Below are 22,239 nucleotides of genomic sequence, written 5' to 3'. Positions count from 1 at the left end.
TTTAAATGTATACATTTTTTAAAAAAGATTTATTTATTAGGGTGCCTGGGTGGCTCAGTCAGTTAAGCATCTGCCTTCGGCTCAGGTCACGATCCCAGGGTCCCAGGATCGAGCCCTGCGTCAGGCTCCCCTGCTCAGTGGGAAGCCTGCTTCTCCCTCTCCCCCCTGCTTGTGCTCTCTCTTGCTATCTCTCTCTCTCTCAAATAAATAAAAATCTTTTTTTTTTTTTTAAGATTTTATTTATTTGACAAGAGAGAGACAGCGAGAGCAGGAACACAAGCAGGGGGAGTGGGAAAGGGAGAAGCAGGCCTCCCGCCGAGCAGGGAGCCCGATGTGGGACTCGATCCCGGGACCCCAGGATCATGACCTGAGCCGAAGGCAGACGCTCAACGACTGAGCCACCCAGGCGCCCATAAATAAAAATCTTTTAAAAAATTAAAAAAAAAAAAGATTTATTTGAGAGAGAGAGTGGGAGAATGGGGGGGGGCAGAGCGAGAGGGAGAGAGAATCTCAAGCAGACTCCTCACTGAGCGTGGAGCCTGATACAGGGCTCGATCTCATGACTCTGAGATCATGACCTGAGTTGAAACCAGGAGTCAGATGCTCAGCCGACTGTGCCACCCAAATGCCCCTAAATGTATACAGTTTTAAAAAGTGAATCCCTATCCACCCCGATTCATTTACCAGATTTAATCACTGTAAACAGTATGGTATATAGACTCTGTTCTGTGGGTTGGGGGTTGGGAGAAATACACACACAAACCCAGACTTTTATGTGGGAAAATATAAAGAAAACGACAAATGGCCCATAATCTTTTTAAATAGATAATAACCCCTTTAGAAAAGTAGACAAACAAATACACACTGAGAGTTTGAAAATAATTCTGTGCTTTTCCAGTACTACTCTATACTAGCACAGCATGATGTGAAATAAAACGTTGGTCTCCCTAACTCTGCTGTCATGCCCTGTCCTTAAGGTAATCACTGTTAACAGTTCTCCTTCCAGAAAATTTGTAATGCAAATAGAAACTCTGTGTGTGTCTTTTTAATGCACCTGTAGTGAATCTTGTTAAACACATGTGCTTTTTCTTTTAAGCTGAACACATTTGGGATCTTTCTCATCAGCTCATATAGCTCTGCTTCCTTCTTTTTAATGGATTATTGGCCATAATTTAAGGGAAGGTCCGTGAGTGCTGCTCTGATTATTTAATTGGATTCCATCGATGGACATTGAGGCTGTTTCTCAATTTTTTCATATTCCAGATAATGCTGTGGTGAATAGCCTTATTCCTTCAGTACTTCTGAAGGATAAAAATAAAGGGACTTTTTAAAAACAGCTTTATTGAAGTATAATTGGTATACAAAAAACTGTACGTAGTTAATGCAAATATTCAACCTGATGAGTTTGGACGTAGGCATACACCCCTGAAACCATCACCACAATCAAGGTAATAGACAGGGGCGCCTGGGTGGCTCAGTCAGTTAAGTGTCTGCCTTCAGCTCAGGTCATGACCCCGCATTGGGTCCCTGCTTAGTGGGGAATCTGCTTCTGCCTCTGCCCTCCCCCCCGCCCCCGCTTGTGCTCTCTCTCTCAAATAAATAAAATCCCTTTTTTAAAAAAAGTGATAGACATATGCAACACCTCCAAAAGTTTCCTTATGTCCCCTTCCCCTTTTTTGTGGTAAGAATATAATATGAAATTTGGGCGCCTGGGTGGCTCAGTTGGTTAGGCGACTGCCTTCAGCTCGGGTCATGATCCTGCAGTCCCGGGATCGAGTCCCGCATCGGGCTCCCTGCTCGGCGGGGAGTCTGCTTCTCCCTCTGACCCTCCTCCCTCTCATGCTCTCTGTCTCTCATTCTCTCTCTCTCAAATAAATAAATAAAATCTTTAAAAAAAAAAAAAAAGAATATAATATGAAATCTACCCTCTTAAGACATTTTTAAGTGAATAATACAGTATATTTGCCTGTAGGTGCTATGTTGTACAGCAGATGTCTAGAGCTTATCTTGCTTAACCAAAACTTTATACCCATTGAACATCTCCCCAGCACCCCTCCCTCCAGCCCCTGGGCAACCACCATTCTATTCTCTGCTTCTGTGAGTTTGACTATTTTAGATAATCGTGTTATAAATGGACTGGTTTATTTCATTTAGCATAATGTCCTTCAGGTTCATCCATGTTGCAAGTTTCAAATATTTCCTTTTATAAGGCTGAATAATGTTGTAGGTCTATACCCCATTTTCTTTATTCATCTGTTGGTGGACATTTGGGTTGTTTCCATATCTTGGCTGTTGTGACTAATGCTTCAGGGATCATGGGAGTGCAGAAATCGCTCCAAAATCCTGATTTTAATGAAAGAAGGGGAATTTAATGGGTGCCTGGGTGGCTCAGTTGGTTAAGCGTCCAACTCTTGGTTTTGGCTCAGGTCATGTCGTGAGAGATCGAGCCCTGCACTGGGCTCCACAATCAGGGTGGAGTCTGCTTGAGATTTTCTCTCTCCTTCTCCCTCTGCTCTTCCCCCTGCTTGCATGTGCGCTCACTCGCTCTGTCTCTTGAAATAAAATCTTCAAGAAAAAAGGAATTTAAAAAAAGTATTCATATAAATGTTGTTTATCATTAATTAGGACAACAACCATTGGAGAGGTTGTAGTAATTTATACTTTCACATGTAGCATGCAAGTGCCTTTTCCATATATCTTTGTCAAAATTGGTTATTATTAACCAACATTTTTGTGCGGGGAAGTATCTCGTTATGGATAGTAGTTGAATAGAACTTTGTCAGTGCTTTCATGTGAGTCTGAAGTTAGTAATTAATGAGGACTTCAGTTATGAAAACTGGAAAGCTTGACCTTGGTGTGGAGGTGGCCCAGGCAAGTTGCAGGCCTGGCAGGTGTCCCTGAGGAAGCGGGTGTTAGCCCCTGAACAGATGTTGGGTGAGCCTCAGTGGGGACCAGCAAGGGCTTTTCTGCCTGCCTTGGCCTGGGAGGCATCAGGGAGGCTGCCTCTGGCTTTAGGGATGCAGAGGTCCTAAGCTACTCATATCCACCCCCTTGGCAGCCCAGTTGAAAAGGTGTGAAACAGGTTCTTCCCTTTTATATAGCCAGAGAAATTGAGCCTTCGAGGGCCATTTCTTTACATTCTTAACCCCCCCCTCTTATGATGAGCATTATGAAATTCGTATAATTTTGAAAGGCTAGCATTTCTCCTCTGGTAGAGCTTATCTCAGAGACAGAGTGATTTTTTTTTTTTCTTCCCTGTTTTGATTTAAATGATCTTTACATTGTACTTTTTAAAATATAGAAACTTTTTTGTTTATATCTCTTCCTTGTCTCATTAAATTGTTATTAATTTTGAGGTTAATGTAAATTTTTCCCCAGCAATTAATTTCGATTCACATTCTTTTTGGGGGGGCACCCTTCCCAGTTACACAGTGGCACTTATTTTATCATACTGCTTTTATGTAACATACTTTTTCTTTATAAACAGGGAGTGGAGTGCTTTCTTGCTCACTTTTCCTTTTAAAAAAACAAACACCGATGCCCTCATAGAAGACACTGTGTTTTGGTCACATACGAGTTTTGGTCAAGAGTTATATTTTCAGGAGCGCCTGCCTTGGTGGCTCAGTCGGTTAAGCGTCTGCCTTCGGTCGGGTCATGATCCAAGGGCTCTGGGATTGAGCCCTGCATCGGGCTCCATGTTTCGTGGGAAGCCTGCTTCTTCCTCTCCCACTCCCCCTGCTCATGTTCCCTCTCTTGCTGTGTCTCTGTCAAATAAGTAAATAAAATCTTCAAAAAAAAAGTTATATTTTCAAATTAAAATGAGAAACTATAAGGCTGGGTAGGAGACATTCAGCCATATTTACTAATTAATCACAACTGAGGTTTGATCCAGATGTAGGAGAAATTGAAATTTTCCCTGTGTGGTTGGAGGATTTCGGAGGCATAAAGTTACATTAATTTGTGAAAGCAAGCTTACAAAGTTTCTGTAGTCTCTGGCCTTTATTAGGTCATCGTGCTGACCTAATAAAGTGTGCCAGGCATATAGTGGGCACTCCAAAAACGGGATTCTGTTCCTTCAGGAGTCTTTAAGCACCTAGATATCCGTGGCACCATGCCAGTAAAATTATACACAGTCCACAGAGATAGAGCTCCCTCAAGATGATTTAAAAATCTGTACTGGAAGTTTTTTTCCCCTCAACGTACTAAGATTTCTCAGTCAATTCTTGAAGAATTTTACGTGTAGCTAGTTACATGTAGGCGAAAGAGACAGTGATGTTTGTGTTCACCCCCGTGTGGGAAGGAGATGGCCCCGGCGACATGAGATGGGTTCTCGTGTTCTTACTGTTGGAGTATGTTTGAGCTTCAGTAGCCCTCCTTCCCCCCACACCCTTCCTCTTCCCTGCTTCCAGTGTCACACATGCAAATCAATAAAAGAATTAGGATAACCTGTGGAACCAGTTTTTCCTAAATAGGGAGATGGTTCCATGGAATATTAATGTTTAGGGTGGTCTTATTTTAAAAGCTTATCCAGCTTAATGTGCTAATCAGAAACCTAGAATCCTAGTGATAAATGGAATTTTAGAATCTTTTCCATTTTTTACCAAGTTCAGAAGTGTCTGTGGGGTACCTCAGTTGGTGAAACTAGCGACTCTTGATCTTGGGATTGTAGGTTTGAGCCCCACGTTGGGTATAGAAATTGCTTATAAATCTTTTTCTTATTTTTAAGATTTTATTTATTATTTTAGAGAGAGAGAACACAGGTAGGGGAAGGAGCAGAGGGAGAGCGTGAAGCCGTGCTGAGCACGGAGCCCGACACGGGGCTTGATCCCACGACCCTGACTGAGATCATGACCTGGGCCAAAATCAAGAGTCAGACACTTAACCGACTGAGCCACCCAGGCGCCCCTAAAATCTTAAGAAAAAAAAAAAAAAAGAAATGTCTTATTAGACCTTTGTTTGCCTCATGGTCATTTAGTTTCTTTATTTACACTTGTAGTGATGGGGACCTCACTTCCCTTCAAGGCAACCCATTCCATTCCCTGCAGCTGTGGTCATTGGAAAGCTCTCCTTCTGGTCATCTGAAGCCTGCCTGTGGTGGAACAGTGTGGAACTTAAACATTATCCACCGCAAAACTACTTTATTTTATTTTTATTTTTTTAAAAAGATTTTATTTATTTATTTGACAGAGACACAGCGAGAGAGGGAACACAAGCAGGGGGAGTGGGAGAGGAAGAAGCAGGCTTCCCGCTGAGCAGGGAGCCCGATGCGGGGCTCGATCCCAGGACCCGGGATCATGACCTGAGCTGAAGGCAGACGCTCAACGACTGAGCCACCCAGGCGCCCCCACAAAACTACTTTAAATGAGTATTTCTTTTCATTAGACTGAAATTACCCAGGACAAGGATCACTTTTGACTGATGAACCTTCTTTCCTTCTAGTGTGTTTAACTAGGCACTCAATAATGTTTAGAGAATAAATTCTCAGTTTCTTGTGATTTGAAGATTAGCTGGAAGTTGGGCTACATATTTTTTGCCTGTATTTGAATTAGAAATGGTGTAAATGGGCCTTTGTGGAGTAGATACAGTCACGTTTAGGGGTTTTTCCCTTTGGTTAAAATGGAAGTATTCCCCAGTGGTTTTGGACCACAAATATGCTTTGATCATTCATAGCAGACGATCCCGTTAGTTAAGAAGAAATCTGTTTTCCTTTTAATTTGTGGTCCTCATCCTTCTGAAAGAGCAGCACAAGCTGTGGACTTTCTGGACTGATCATTTTAGCTGTTGTCTTCAAGAAGCTGAAGGGGATAGCCTTAGGAAAAAACCCTGGGAAGCTTTAAGAAAAAAATCAGAAGATGATGATCCTAAGGTACCCAGCAGTGTACCCAGGAAGACTTGACCCCACTGGGAGTGTACGGATTCGTGTGCAGAACTCCCTGGAGTTTTAAGATCCAGTTTGGTGTTTTCTCTGTTTTTGTTTGTTTTTGTTGTTTTTTTTCAGCATTGCAGAGTACACAAGCCGAACACCGCTCCAAATCATTCCTTACCAAATGGCCCAGGTTTTGACATTAAGGGCCCGAAAAGGATCCTGGTTGCTAACCCCCAATTTGTGCCTGAGGACACTGAGGCTGGAGAGCACCAGTCCCTTTCTGAAGGAACACAGCTGCCCTCAGGCAGAGCCTGAGTCTAGAACTCAAGTTTTTTGACTCTTAGTCTAAAAATAAAACATTAGAAGAGACAGAGACTGTTGATTGCTTACTTGGCCACGTTTTAAATGTTATAGCCGAGTGGGGGTTGGGAATTAGGCTTTTTTTTTTTTTTTTCCTTCCTCAAGATCATTTTTGGTTTCCTTGTGCTTCCAGCTTCCTGCGACTCCTGTAACTGCTTTAAACCAGGATCCTTCAGGACTGTGTTCCTGCGGGGCTGCCCTGCATGCCTGTCCCCCAGCCCTGCCGGGTGCCCCTCTCGCTCCCAGGCACTTGGCAGCCATTGCTCTTAGCTCCCTTCTCCTGGCCTCCTGCTCCGCCACCGTTGTCCAGGAGACCCCGTGAGATCCATGCTCACGTGGCCTCCGGGGTCGCCAGCATTCAGCGGAAGTTTAGCAGATTTCCTCCCATTTCCCCCTCACTTTCCCTCCTAAAGGTAGCTCCTCACAGCTGTACCTGCTATCTTCAGTTTCTTCTGTCCTCCGGTAATGATCGACTGCATTCAACTCAGTAGCCAGCCTAGTGGGTTTTTCCTTTCACCCTGTTCATTGATTCCCTGGCCTCTCAGGCCTCAGCCCTGGCAGGCATCCTCCCTCCCTCCTCCTTCCCACTGCTGGTCGAGCTCTGTGGGCCCAGCCATTGTGTGTGTGGGCACGCGTGAGTGTGCTGCCTGTGGAGCCCGTTCCTTTCCTGTGCCACCCCCCAGACCTTCGTCCCCTTCTGCAGTTGCAGTAATTTATGGACTGCTCTCTCTGCATCCAGCCTTGTCGCTCGGCCAGTCCATTGTTGACACAGTTGCCCGACGAATCTTCTTCAGATGCTGCATTTTTGAAGTCAGTCTTTCCCTGTTCCCTCTCAGAAGCATTGAAGTAGCTCCTTGTTCCCCTAGGAAAGTCCGAACTGCTTAGCTCCTCATTCGGAGCCCGCTGTGGCCAGGGGCCCGCGTTCCTCGGTGGCTTCTCCCGCACCTCCGTCGTTCGCAGCCCGTGGAGTTTGTTTAGTGCTTCCCGGGGCAGCCTCCTTCCTCCTGGGCTCTGGAAATCTTTAGCTCCTTCATGGAGCCTGTCTGCTGGCCATTCTTTTCAGGTCTCTGCTGACGGTCCCTGGCTCACTTGTTCATCTGACGTTTGATTCACTAAGCAAACAGCACAAAAGACATGCTGTTTTGTTTTTTAAAGATTTTTATTTGACAGAGACACAGCGAGAGAGGGAACACAAGCAGGGGGAGTGGGAGAGGGAGAAGCAGGCTTCCCACTGATCAGGGAGCCCGATGCGGGGCTCGATCCCAGGACCCCGGGACCATGACCTGAGCCGAAGGCAGACGCTTAACGACTGAGCCACCCAGGCGCCCCAAAAGACATGCTGTTTTGCTCCTGTGAGGAATGGATCATAGAGGGGTGAGAGGGTCAGGGCTCTGTGGCCAGGAAGCTCTCCTGTGGCATCTGGATTCTGTATCTTTCTGTGTTGGTGTCTACCGGATTGGAAGTGTAAAGGCAGAGGCTGGGCCTTCCATATTAAAATTTAAAAATAAAAAAAACGTTACCAGCGCACGTCCACACAGCGAGCGTTCTGCACGGGCGTGTTAATCAAGTCCGCGATAGCTGCCGTTAAGACTTTTTGGAATTTCTTATTTTATGTAACTCTTCTGGCATTTTTTTAAATTAAATTCTGTATATTCCATCTTAGCCTAGCATCAGTTGTAACATTAAAATTAGGGTAGAAATCTATGAACATAAAGTCATCAGTGAAGTTACAAGACTTAATTAGGTAAGGGTATTTAAGATAGTGATTTCTCATCAGACTGGCCTTGCCCATATTAACTTTCCTGCTTTTTTTTTTCCTTCAGTCTGCATGAAGAAATCAGTGATTTTTATGAATACATGTCTCCAAGACCGGAGGAGGAGAAGATGCGGATGGAGGTGGTGAACAGGATCGAGAGTGTGATTAAGGAGCTCTGGCCCAGCGCGGACGTGAGTACCTGTCTGGGTAGCTGGGTGCTGAGGGCGCTGTCCCTGTGCACAGGCTGGAGAAAGTCTCAGTCCTCACACTCAGGTCTATGTGCGTCTCAACACTTATGGTCCAATTAAATTTTAATTTTTCCTCTAGCCTTTAGAATTCGGGGCATCCTAATTTTTTGCAGTGAATTGGATGACTTAGTTAAAACTATTTCTTTGCAGTGCTGAATAGCAATACTAAAGGTAAACTACATTTAGGAATCATTAGTATACAGAGAAGAAAGACAGATCAGGCCTTCTTGTAGTAGTGTGGTAACTGGATCTGATGTAGGAAAATCCCACTACTGTTTTGTTCCAACCTGCTAGTACAAATGTTATATAATTGTTTATAGCCGAATGAAAATGTCAAGTAGAAATTTCTTATGTCATTAGAAGTTCATTTTCTTAGGTGAACGCAGGCATAAGTCTGTTTTCCTCTCTAGATACTGCTGTTTCCTTCTTTCTGGCCCTTCCTTGTCTCCCTCTACAGACCCACCTAGTGAACAGAACTTTGGCCCAAGATTTCCTCTTTGCTTATTTGTGATTCTTGTTGAAACTAAGTGAATACTTTTTTAGGGCCTTTTTTTTTTTTGAGGGTCGGTTATACAATTTTGTGCATTCAAAGAAGTTAGAATCCATTACTCTGTATTACGTGGCTTTTCTTTAGACTTTGTCATGGGATGGTGATGGGGGTGCTAGGGAAGTCTCTTTTGTCCAGTTGGCAAAACAGAAAATCTTCGAATAAAATACTGTAGGTGAAGGGAAGGGGGTGATGGTGCGGGGGGGGGGGGGGTGTCAATTTTATTTTATTGAGCAGCTACTGTGTGGTCACATGGATTCTCCCATGTGCTCCCAAGTCCGTGTCTCTCAGCGGCGGGTGAGTTTGCCACTCAGGGGTCCCTTGGCAATGTCGGAGACATTTTTGATTATCATTGACTGGTAAGGTGCTCTGGGCATATAGTGGGAAGAGGCCAAGGATGTTCCTAAACATCGTACGATGCACAGGACAGCCCCTCACAGACTGCTGTCTGCCCTGAACGTCAGTCGTGCTGAGGTTGAGAAACCGTAATTTAAATTAATCCTCCTCTGGAGGTGGGGGGTTTTATCCATCTTTTTGTTCCCAGAGGAGAGACATGTACCTGTGATTCTGTTCCCGGGTCCATCTTACCTCTGGGGCCGAGCGTTCACCCTTTATTGAAATTCCTTGCCCACCCTGAGCCTTCTGCTGTGCTCCCCGGCCGGGATAAGATGTGTCTGGTTTTACGCCTCAGCGAGACGTTAGGATGACACTGCCAGCTGTTCTCCGTGGAGCTGGCCTGCCGCTGACCCTAACTCAGGGGCCCTCGAGAAGATTCTCGCCTAGGGAACCCAAATTATGCCTTTGTTGAACATGTCTCTGCCCTATAAGGGAACACGAGTGACTTGAATATTACTTTTGAAAGTTTTCTATTTCAATCTGTGCATTTGATATTTTAACCTTATAAGTGTAAAGTATTTTCCTAATGTCTGCGTACGAGAGGTAGCATCCCTGCTTCTGGAAAGCATGGTGTCATAAAAAAAATGCTCTTGGGGTGCCTGGGTGGCTCAGTCGTTAAGCGTCTGCCTTCGGCTCAGGTCATGATCCCAGGGTCCTGGGATCGAGCCCCGCATTGGGCTCCCTGCTCGGCGGGAAGCCTGCTTCTCCCTCTCCCACTCCCCCTGCTTGTGTTCCTGCTCTCGCTATCTCTGTCAAATAAATAAATAAAATCTTAAAAAAAAAAATACTCTTGTACTACTAAAAAACACCAACAGAGGGTAGCAAAACCCCGACATTTCTCCATAGCTTGGTGGCTTTTCATTGGATAGATACCTTAATGTTAATAATTTTTTTCTGTTTCAGGTCCAGATATTTGGAAGTTTTAAAACTGGCCTGTATTTGCCTACTAGGTTAGTACATTTATGAAGCTTTCAGGGGGATTGTGCATTTTTCTGGATTTTGGCTATTGACGGTGGAAGAGTAGAAACGAGAGATTTATGAAATGAAAATTCACCTTATCTGTATTTTATTCAAATCACCTTGAGGGTAGGATATCACTTGAGATGATCCTCTCAAACTGACACCTCTGTCACCTGGGATAGATGTGAAAGTGGACTCCGTTAACAATTTCGGCAGTTGACCACCTGCCTGCCGAGAACTGTTTGCCTCCATAACTTAACCCACTAACTCAGCCGTTGATGTCGTATTATACGATGCAGCCTTTTGCACTCCGGAATGAATGCCAGCCCTGTTGTTTCTTATTAAGAATTCAGACTAGGGCGCCTGGGTGGCTCAGTTGGTTAAGCGACTGCCTTCGGCTCAGGTCATGATCCTGGAGTCCCTGGATCGAGTCCCACATCGGGCTCCCTGCTCGGCAGGGAGTCTGTTTCTCCCTCTGACCCTCCCCCTTCTCATGTGCTCTCTCTCATTCTCTCTCACACAAATAAATAAATAAAATCTTAAAAAAAAAAAAAAAAAAGAATTCAGACTATTAGCAGTTGTTCCAGCATCCAGGCCCAGAGCTTCAGGCTCTAGACTCTTTTCTGAGGAAGGCCCCTTATTAATTTCAGTCTCCTTAAATGAGGCCAGTGTGGCCCACGGCCTGGGGCAAGGTGGGGCCTTTTTGGGGATATGATAAGGCTTCCCCAAGGAGTGAAAACCTGTTTTCTATAAACTGAAATTTCACCATGTGTTTGCTTTTACTTTTATTGTGGTAAGAATACTTCATGTGGGATTTATCCTCCTAACACAGTATTGGGTGCACAGTACAGTATGATTTTAACTGTAGGCATCCATCATGTTTTTGGATTTGAGCTTGATTTGATCTACTTTACCCAAACTTAAAATGTGTAGATGTGGAGAGATCCTAGCAATTTCTTTGCTGCCCGTTGCTATCGTAGGCCCATAAAAGCCATAAAATATCCAACTTGGCATTCATGAATATTTTTCCTTATTTAGATTCTGAGTTTAAGCAAAACCCTGAGTCACTGTGAAAATTTTAATTGAATTTTCTGAATATGTAGTGCATTCTCATAGTTCAGATTGAAAAGGCACACAATAATTACAGTGAAAAGCGTGGATCCCACCTGTGTCCCCTGCTCCTAGAGGAGCCACTGGTATGGTACCCATTTCTCACACGTCCTTCCAGGAACATTCTGTACATATAAAGGGAAACGGGTATGTGTCTTCTTCCTTTTTCATCCAAATGGTGGCATCCTACATACACTGTTTGCCACGTACTTTTTACACTTAATTGTCTAAATCAGTTGATCAGTTAATCTCATCCATGTGGGCATGTCTTAAGTTTTTTAGTCTCAGAAACCTTTATGAACAGGAAATGTTCACTGGTGTTTTCTGAGGTTTTACTTCTTCCAAAACCACCCTGTTTCCTGAGGTCTGACTTCTGTGAGATGACTAGAAGGAGATGGTTGTTGAAGTCACCAGCCTCCCCTTCCCCTCTAAAAAGTAGCCACCGCCAACACATTTAGGTCTTCATTGGGCAGTGAGAGGAATAGGCTTTCACTGCACTGATTTGAAGTCTGGGAGCCTGAACGTAAGTGAAAACAAGTACAGTTTCTTCAAACAACTTTCGTGTGTGTGTTCTCTGTTCAGTGACATTGATCTCGTGGTATTTGGGAAGTGGGAGAACCTTCCCCTCTGGACCCTGGAAGAAGCCCTTCGGAAACATAAAGTTGCTGATGAGGATTCGGTGAAAGTTCTAGACAAAGCAACTGTAAGTTCTTCTGACATTTCATCTAAAAATCTCTGGTTACTAATGCATGAAACTTAAAAAATTAAAATTTAATTTTGGTGAGCATAGTGGGCTTCGCAGTAAGTGATTCTTTCCTTTGATTAATGATCACGATCCTTGTATATAAATTTTGTGAAACGTGAACTTGTGGTTATATATTTCTTTAAAAAAATAATACTCAATCTTATACATAATACCCACTGTAGAGTTTTTAAATATAAAAAAGTATAAGTAAAAATATGGCGATCTATTAAACAGCTTATAGTTATACAGAAGATGTTGCTCTTCTCTGTTACTGTTTGTCCTTGAAAAATTATATATACAGTTGACTCTTGAACAACATGGGGGCCCCCCTACATGGTTGAAAATCCACATGTGACTTTGGATGCCCCCAAAACTACTAAAAGCTGTCTGCTGACTGGGAGGATTACTGATAACATAAACAGTTGGTTAGCACATATTTTGTGTGTTATATGTATTATATACTATGTTCTTAGAATAAAGCAAGCTAGAGGGAGAAAAATGTTAGGAAAATCATAAGGACAGTACATTAACAGTATTGTGTAAAATTGTGTAAAAGTGAAGCGCACAGTTGAAACTTGTGTTGTTTAAGGGGCAACTGTGATTGAAATTTTGTTGATCAAGTAACTTGATACTTTAACTCTATCTAGAATGGCCATTACAGAACGTAGTTCATGGATGCTCATTATAGAAATAAATTGATCTATTTTAGAAGTTTGGAGTTTTGTATGTTAGCTTTCCTTAGAACAAAAACAACTTATACTATTTCTTATAAAAAGCTATTAATTTGGAAACCCAATTCTGCAGATAGAGTTTGCTGGCCTGAGTTTTCTAATACATGGCACACATGGAGCCTTTAAAAAAAAAAAAATTTAACTAATCTCTGTACCCAACGTGGGGCTCAGACTCACGACCCTGAGATCAAGAATCACATACTCTTTTGACTGAGCCAGCCAGGTGCCCCAGAGCCTTTTTTTAATAATTTTTTATTTAAGTTCAATTTAGTTAACATATACTTTACTATTAGTTTCAAGGGTAGAGTTCAGTGAGTCATCAGTTGCATATAACACCCAGTGCTCATTACATCGAGTGCCCTCCTTAATGCCCATCACCCAATTACCCCATTCCCCCACCCCCCCTCCCCTCCATCAACCCTCAGTTTGTTTCCTCAAGAGTGTCTTATGGTTTGCCTTTTTTTTTTTTTTAAGAATTTCTAATATCTCATATAAATCATTCAGTCATTTTTTAAATTTGAGAATAATTCTCATGTCTTAACTTGTCTTGGTAGGTTGTTTTATGGGCTATTTGCAAAACTGACCAATAATACCAGTGGACTATTGAGTTTCACCTGATCTAGCAGCTTTCTAATTAGGAACAATTTGCTGATAGGCCTGACATTCATAATTCTTGATGCTACACTGAGCTGGAAGCTGTTACTCAAAGTACGGAATATTGAGAAAGGTTTTTGTTACGTCATTTCAAAATTCTCAGCCAATAGAAATGATACAATACAGTGCATGAGGTTAAATGCTAAATATGTAAAGTATCTAACAGGCCGAGGGAGGTGTGATGTGTAGTATTCAGGACACTCAGGAGTTCTTACGTCCTCATGAGGAGGTGGAGACCTCAAGTCTAGGAACCTTTCCATCCCCCGATCATGTTGTTTAAGTGTTTTAATGTTGCCTTTTGCCTTTCTTCTCTTTCTAGGTACCTATTATTAAATTAACAGATTCTTTTACTGAAGTGAAAGTTGATATCAGCTTTAATGTACAGAACGGTGTGAGAGCAGCCGACCTCATCAAAGATTTTACCAAGGTCAGAGAATTCATAGTGTGGATTCAGTGAGACTCGGAGAAAGGGACTTCTGTTTGGAGGTTCTGATATGCTTTGCGAAACTGTTTGGATGTGTCCATTGCTGACAAGTGCTTCTTTGCTGTGCGGTGGCCTTACTTTCCTTGAATCTGCTTGTAATAGTCAGTAATTTATAATGGGACCTCAAGTCAAGGGTTTGGAAAACTTTTGAAGAACTTCTCTGCTCTCGATCCTTCCTTCTAGGGGAGATAAGGACTGAAATGCTGAATAATCATTCTTGTCTGCTTTTTTTTTTTTTTTTTTTAAAGATTTTATTTATTTGAGAGAGAGAGAGAGAGCACATGAGAGGGGGGAGGGTCAGAGGGAGAAGCAGACTTCCCGCCGAGCAGGGAGCCCGATGCGGGACTCGATCCCGGGACTCCAGGATCATGACCGGAGCCGAAGGCAGTTGCCCAACCAACTGAGCCACCCAGGCACCCATTCTTGTCTGCTTTTAATCTCTTAGGAGTGTAGATGAAGAACCTCCTGAGCCCCCCAAGTCACTTGTAAGGTAGTTCCTGCAGGTTTCCCTACTTTGTCTTGAGGTGACTTAATGTCTGTTTTCATTTGTTCAATGTTCTTCCAAGACAGGGAAGAATTTGTCAGCATCTTCAGAACATTCACATGCGTACACGTCAGCCTTTTTCTGCTTAAGCTAAAAACTGTTAACTGCTTTGGTTCACCTAGAATATCTTTTCTATCCATTCAGAAAACTTTTTTTTTATCATCTCTACAGATTTCACCTATTTCGTTTCTTTGTGAGAAAAAAAATTTAACTACCTTACCGTGTTGTAAACATTATATTCTTGTATAAATGTGCAGAGTACAGGAAAGCAGAGAAAGAAAAAGATTGTTCATAATCCCGCTCTTTTGGAGGTGTTTGGTGTGTGGAAATTTTCTTTTTCCCAGAAAAGAAACCTTTTTTTAAAATTGAGAATAATACACGTGATAGAAAATTTACCAATATCAGAGGAAAATGAAAAATGAGTCACTTTTATACTTTATGCTTAAATCAACTTCATGGGATTTACCATCATCAAGCTTTCCTTTTGGCTTGTTTATCCTCTTGAAATTTTTGTTTTTCCAAGAAATTTTTAAATTTTATGCGAACTCTATTATCTTTTCCTCCCCACCCCCCTCCTCTCCAGCAACCCTCAGTTTGTTTCCTATGATTATCCTCTTGAAATTTTTAACAAAAGGAATAATATGCTATATACACATTGTCTCATATTTTTTGGAGGTTTTCATATCAGCACAGACAGGTTTCCTTCATTCTTTTCAATGACAACGCAGTAGTCCTTTGTCAGGCTACCCCATGCTTTGTGTCGTACTGCCCTGGTGATGTTCCCAGGGTTTTTTGCTTTCACAGAAAGTGCTTGAATATCCTTCCATACCTGCATCTTTCTTTACACTTGTAAAATTATTTGTAGGAAGATTCTGGAAGTGGAGTTTCGGGGTCAAAGGGTATATGCAGATCAAATTCTGTTGGAAATTTGCCTGATTGTGCTTTAAAGAGACCATCTATTCATGTCTTCAACCATAATGTTTAAGAATGATTATTTCTCCAAAGATTTTTTGTTATTTCTCATGCTTGCTTTCTTTAACATGATTTGCAAAAGCATAAACTTTGTTGTTTCTTTTGGAAGCAGTATGTGTTCATTCTAAGTGTCAAGAACAAATTAGAAATCACTAGTAATTCTACCCCTCCTAGATAGTGGCCATTAAGACTTCCTTCTAGATGTTTGGGTCTGCTCTGTTCCCCTCAGCGTCCTTAGCCTAGCGCCTGGCTTGTGGAGAGCACTTAAGGAGTCCGTGCTTGAATAAAAGACGGACTCGCTGTCCGTGTTTGCCAGCTAAGGGGTTCTCACCCATCTCTGTAGAGCATGCAAGGTGGGTCTGTGTGTGGTCTCCTGCCCACATGGAAGACAGCAGGCAGGACTGCCCCTGCCCCTGCTCCGGCACTGGGCACAGTCATCTGAAAGACCCTGGTCCGCTTGCTGGAGCGCCCCCTGAGAAAAGCAATTCCTTCAAACTCACTGACTTAGTGCATATCGCGTTGAGAATTGGTCCTGTACTGTTTCTGTTACCTGTTTACAAGTCAATAGCGTATGGTAATAAATAATTTAATATGGTGAAAAATAAATATTCAATATGGTAATAAACATGGTAATAAATAAATGTCATCAAATATATATTGCTAGTGTTTCTGTCCCATGGTGAGTACTTAGATGCCATTATTTACATCTACCTGTTTTAGATTTTTAGATGTGAGAAGAAAATCCTTATGATTACTTACAGCTTACTTTTTTCTAGCTTACTCTTAAAATAGAAAATTAAGTGTATTGGATATCTCCACTAAAGTTTGTAATGTAAGGACCAGTTTATGCTCCTGATAATGCTTATTAGCACAGTTACTGAAATAGGAATTCACTGAAAATATAATTTTCTTTTTCAGAAATATCCTGTATTACCATACTTGGTTTTAGTATTGAAACAATTCTTATTACAGAGGGACCTTAATGAAGTATTTACAGGTGGAATTGGTTCATATAGTCTCTTTTTAATGGCAGTCAGTTTCCTTCAGGTAAGTTGTTTGATTATACCATGCCTAGTATACACCAAAATAAAATAAAATAATTCAGAATCATTTTGGGAAAAAATTTAGATCAAGTTCTAATTGGAATGCTTCCCTTAATTATGACTCCTTGAAACTGGGTACCTTTTTATAATTTCACAAATAAGCATTTTTAAATCCCAGGAAAGAACTTTTTTTCTTCTTAATCCCATATGTTCTAGTAGTTTTGAGAATTTTCACTCAGATTTTAACATGCATAGGTGTGGCGTGGTTTTCGTAAGTGTAAATAGTAGTATAAATGCCAAAAACAAGAATATCTTCTAAGCCTCTAGGAAGTTCAGCTGGAATTGAGACCTGCTACCTGGGTAGAATGAGTTTGGAGTCTTAATTGGTCTGAATGTATTTGTGAGGCACGCTGTCGCTCGTGAGGCCGAATGGCTTCCCTGATGTGTTGGGGCCATGTCCGCCCGTCCGCGTCCTGGGGCAGCTGTAAAGTTCAGCCTTGAATTTTATAAACAGATTGTCACCCACTGTTGTGCACCCTTGGGCTTTCGTGTTGCCTATAACAGCAGTATCGCTGCTGTGCCTCAGTTCGCCTGTTGGCTGCTATCCCAACCGAAACTAGAATAGTACTGTTTTGTCAGAGTTAGGATGTCACTTATTCTCCCCACCTTGATAATTCAGAGAAAATCCAATATAATTTCTTTTCTTTTTTTTTTTTTTTTTCCCGGTTTTAGTTACATCCCAGGGAAGATGCTTGCATCCCCAATACAAACTATGGTGTTCTCTTAATAGAATTTTTTGAATTATATGGACGACACTTCAATTATTTAAAGACTGGCATCCGGATAAAGGATGGTGGTTCATATGTGGCCAAAGATGAAGTACAGAAAAATATGCTCGATGGCTACAGGCCATCGATGCTTTATATTGAAGATCCTTTACAACCAGGTATTGAAATTAGGTAAATTTGTGGGCAAAGAAAGGGCATTGTCAATATCACACTTTAAACTCTCTTTAGAGGAGGGGTACCCGGCTGGCTCCGTCACTGGAGCATGTGACTCTTGATCTTGGGGTCGTGAGTTCGAGCCCCACGTTGGGTGTAGAGATTACTTAAATAAATAAATAAGATCTTTAAAATAAAATCTCTCTTTAGATGAAAAATGAAAGATTAACTTCCGATTGTATTCATTCTTTTTCATAAAAATATTTTGTAAGAAAACATACGAAAACACACACATGCGTGTGTGCATATACACCAGGAAAACATGCCGCGTCCTCCCAGTGCGTTGGGAGTAGAATCCATTCGACCCTGAGAGGCCGAGGAGTATAGGTATTAGCCATTGGGGGTGTTTGTGAACAATGTGAAGGCCGTTTTCCTGCTTTGTTGTGTCCTCATTGCCCCTGATTCCAGCCTATTGTCAGTCAGGGCTTTAGGTGAGGTTTCTGAAGTCCTCAGGGGCAATGAGCATAATATACCTCAGAAACAATGAGCGAAAGGGCTCAAAGAGACCGTTCATTTTCCTTTTGGGCCCCTTCTTTCCTCTTTTAATTTTGCATGGTCTCCCTGTGCCTTCTCCAGCTTCACGTTGGCTTGAAAGGGACCAGCAGGCCCTTTTCTTGCTTACGTGGGGTTATGTTTGTTTGCTTGTATCCTAGTTTTTCTGGGCAATATATTTTTCTTGCTATAATTCTAAAGTATTTAGATTCTACATTATCAGACTTCAGTGGAGATGCTTTTAGTCATTTGCTTAACTGTGTTAACTTTGAAAGTGGAGAAGAAAAGGGAGTTCAGAGAGAGAGTAGTTGCCTAGGGGCTCTTTTGTGGCTGATTGTGCCATATCATAAACATAGTTCTGCGTGTTTATTCACTGAGGAAATGTTTATCGGGAGGCTACTCGACGCAAAGGGCACAAAGATTTTCAGCAAGTGGTCCTTGCTCTTCGGGAGCTCATAATTTCCTGCCAGAGATAATTTAGATAGCTAATAGAAACAAAAGATGGGGATGTCTCGTTTAGCTTGGTTTCACTCTTAGGAGAGAGCAGGCAGTTAACTCCTTTTGTTTGCATGACTGTATTGTGGGATAGTCCCTGTTGGGCTGGAATGCATTTAGGCAATTTATATGCCATAACGTACTTACTGCGTGATACACAGGTTCAGAGCCTGAGGAGTTGTGGGGACGGCCGCCTGCCCAGACTCTTTGTACAACTGTAGCAGGAAAGCAATTGCCCTTGCTCTTCTGGAAGAGGGCCCATGAGCATTTAGTTCTTATTAAGCAATGGTCACACTTACTGTCTTCTATATACATTTCTTTTAAAGGTAACGATGTTGGAAGGAGTTCATATGGGGCCATGCAAGTGAAACAGGCCTTTGATTATGCCTATGTTGTTTTGAGTCACGCTGTATCGCCAATAGCCAAGTATTATCCCAACAACGAAACAGAGAGGTAAAGGTTTAACTAAAGTCAGCCCTTTGGGTCAGAATTGGTTGTGGCTTCTTATCTCCAAATTAATGACCCCCCCCTTTTTTCTTTAAACCCATGCAGCATATTAGGTAGAATAATTAGAGTAACGGACGAAGTTGCCACGTACAGAGATTGGATATCAAAGCAGTGGGGCTTGCAGAATAGGCCGGAGCCTTCGTGCAATGGTAAGAGTTTCTCACTGATTGATTGACTGAGCATTCGTGGCTTTTCTGTGTTGTGTGTGTTTAATGGGAAGAAACGTTTTCCAATCTTTTGCCACTCTTTCAGGAAATGGTGTTACCTTGATAGTAGATACTCAGCAGTTAGATAAATGTAATAATAATCTATCTGAAGAAAATGAAGCCCTTGGAAAATGTAGAAGTAAAACTTCGGAATCTCTTAGTAAACACTCTTCAAACTCTTCATCAGGTCCAGTGTCTTCCTCTTCTGCCACACAGTCCAGCTCCAGTGATGTCGTAAGTATGAGCACATGGTTTTTCTGCCCTAGAGACCTGGGAGCCCGGGGTGGGGGGCTCTGTCTAGACGGCTAAGCCTAACTCCTTTTCTTACTGGTTCCTGGGAGATTTTAATAAGGTCACTGATTGTACACGTCCCCAACACTGGATTGAAATTTTCAAGCATCCAGCAGGAGTGAAAGAATTTTAGTGAGCGTCCGTATATGTTACCATCAGATCCTACAGTTGACGTGTCACTTGCTTATCCCATAGCCAGCCATTCATTCATCCCTCTGTCCACCAATTCATCTCATTCTGTGATACATTTCGAAGTAAGTTACGGGCCCTTCCCCCAAGTACAGCAGTGTGCGCCTCACTAACCAGAGTTCAGCGTTTGGTTAGGTTTTTCTTTCGATACAAAATGGGTTGTACCTCACTAAATCTTAACAACTGTATACACGTGTGTAACCCCACCTATAACAAGACATAGACTATTGCCATCATCCCAGAGGAGTCCTTCGTGGCACTTTCCCGTCAGTCCTGAATTCCACCCCGGAGGTAACCGCTGTTAGGACTTTCTGATTGCACAGGTTAGTTTTGCCTGTCCCAGAATTTCACATAAGTGGAATGATGATAGCGTATACTCTTTTGCGTAAGGCTTCTTCCACTCCGTAATGTTTTTGAGCTTCTTGAGTGAAGTTTCAAAAATTGAGATATAATTCACTATTTTAAAATGCGCAGTTCAGGGGTTTTCAGTGTATTCACGCTGCTGTGCAGCCATGAGCACTAAGTCCGGGACGTGACCGTCACTCTGGAAAGACACCCGGTAGCAGCCCCTCACAGTTCCTCCTTCCCCGAGGCCCCTGGCAGCCCTGCACCGACTAGCCCTGACGGAATTCTCAGGAGCGGTTATACCGCAGTTCCTTTCCCTCATCAGGTTGAGCTTCCTTCACTGAAATATACAATGGGCTTACCGATTATTTGAATTTTGACTTTAGCAAGTGTATGAACTAAAGCGTAATCTAAATACGGAAGGGACGTAATGTTATGCTGTTGTCGCTGACCATGTATCGTAATGGAGTCACGAATCCTCACACGGCACGAGCCCCTATGTGGAGGACGCAGCTGAGCTGCGTGTCACGGACGCGGTGGGGCGGGAGCAGAGCCGGCCTCAGGAGGGAGCCTTAGGGACGAGGAGTGTGGGCCTCCGAGCCGCTGGGTAGAGTGTGCAGGTGAAGGGGAGCCCTGAGGGGAGAAGTGGCACAACCCAGGCAGCCTAGGAACAGCTGGCACGCAGCCCACTGTCTCCAGGAAGCCCTTCGCCACGTGGGGTGTTCGGTTGGAGGCCTCACTGACTGGTCATCGCAGACTTGCAGAAATGGAGCCTTTTGACCCAACCAGTTTGGTTTTGGTTGAGTCAGGGACCTAGGGCCTTGTCTTGGCCACGTTCTTTCCACAGTACCAGGGCTCATTTCCTGTAAATAGATGTGCAGATAAACTTGGACCTCTGTGAGCCCCGATTAACAAGGTCAGGCGTGGGCAATGGATTTAGGAACAAACAGAGACCCTCTGATAAAATAAGCCACTGTGAATGTTTAGAGGGAAATTTGTGAAAGAAGGAAAGCTTAAGCAGTTAATTTTATAAATTCCTCAGGGTGCTTCCTTCGACTCCCAGATGTTTAAATTTAGTCCAGAGAGTACTTAGCTGAAGTTGTTCAGCCTCCTTAATACTGAGTTTCTAAATTATTAATATGTCACGTTATAACCCGTATGACTTGTGTTAGGATTCCGACGCGACACCATGCAAAACCCCGAAACAGCTGCTCTGCCGTCCATCCGCCGGGAACCGAGTAGGGTCGCAAGACGTGTCCTTAGAGTCCTCTCAGGCAGTTGGGAAAATGCAGAGCACCCAAACCACTAACACCTCCAACAGCACCAACAAATCTCAGGTGTGTGGAATGTGTGTTTTTGATGGTTAGTATTCGATACAGCATACTTAGAATTTCTTACACGCGAATATATATACATGTATGTATGTATATCTGTCCATCCATCCATCCATCATGGATTTGAAGAAAACTCTAGATTTAAAGAACAAACGTGTTTTTTTCTAAGAGGTTCCAAAGCACAGTGCTTCTAGTAATAGGATGTCCTGAAGATCGTTAATGAGACACCATTGTAATGTAAACCTTTGTGGGAATTTATGACTGCTTCTTATAAGATGTTCCAGCCAACCCACCTTATTACAGATGGAGCATTAAAAAAATGAGTTATAAAAAGATTGACTTATACTTGAAGTAAGCTCACATGAAGCTTGTACATGACCTCACAGCAGTGTCGTGCATATCTGGGAGTAATATATCCTTTTTTTATATTTTAATATCCAGTACCTAGTTGCTTGTGTTGAAATGGTCGGGCAGTGGTCAACCATGGTCAGTCAATTCCTATCAGCTTTGGCTTAAAAAGGCCACAGAAAACACTCTATTTTCAGTTTTGTAGTTGCCTGAAATTTTATTAACCATGAAGAATGAATCAACATGAGGAAAGGAGCCATTTCATACTGGGCTCTGACCCTCAGTACCCTGGGGACCCTGGGGAAGGCCTCTTGGCAGTAGAGATGAACTCTTAATGTTGGTCACCTCATGTCTGACCTGACTCCTAGAATCCAGTTTACCTTAACAGCTTCATCATGTGCACCACACCCAGATCCATTTACAAGTGGCAGTTAAAGTGACAGAGAGCAGGGAAGGGGCTGCCGGTCGTGATGACCCCTGACCTGGCAGTGTACCTGTGTGTCTAAGCGCTTCTTCCAGTAATGCCATTTATGATGTAGTACCTTGGTGGATAGGTTCCTTGAGAACAGTTTCACGTTCCATGCACTCTGTTAAGTCAAGGCAGTATTCCAGTAT

At 42.7% G+C, this 22,239-nt stretch overlaps 1 protein-coding gene across 4 annotated transcripts in view; it reads left to right on the top strand.

The window, feature by feature from the left end:
* Positions 1-22,239, top strand: part of TENT4B (terminal nucleotidyltransferase 4B) — a 75,393-nt gene that overhangs the window by 47,058 nt on the left and 6,096 nt on the right. For 3 of the 4 annotated variants that reach the window (XM_064581663.1, XM_064581662.1, XM_045870011.3), the window contains exons 2-11: positions 8,050-8,173; positions 10,077-10,123; positions 11,826-11,946; positions 13,693-13,800; positions 16,292-16,420; positions 17,149-17,362; positions 18,731-18,857; positions 18,957-19,060; positions 19,164-19,351; positions 21,115-21,279. In XM_064581663.1, coding sequence (XP_064437733.1) covers positions 8,050-8,173; positions 10,077-10,123; positions 11,826-11,946; positions 13,693-13,800; positions 16,292-16,420; positions 17,149-17,362; positions 18,731-18,857; positions 18,957-19,060; positions 19,164-19,351; positions 21,115-21,279 — 1,327 coding nt within the window. The remainder of the gene's footprint in view (positions 1-8,049; positions 8,174-10,076; positions 10,124-11,825; positions 11,947-13,692; positions 13,801-16,291; positions 16,421-17,148; positions 17,363-18,730; positions 18,858-18,956; positions 19,061-19,163; positions 19,352-21,114; positions 21,280-22,239) is intronic. The other variant, XM_045870024.3, reaches the window with a different exon arrangement.

This window comes from Mirounga angustirostris, unplaced genomic scaffold, assembly GCF_029215605.1.
Source record: "Mirounga angustirostris isolate CCGP_5_RB_7025 unplaced genomic scaffold, mMirAng1.0.hap1 SCAF_16, whole genome shotgun sequence".
Classification (NCBI taxonomy): domain Eukaryota; kingdom Metazoa; phylum Chordata; class Mammalia; order Carnivora; family Phocidae; genus Mirounga; species Mirounga angustirostris.
This window is presented reverse-complemented; position numbering and strand designations above follow the sequence as displayed.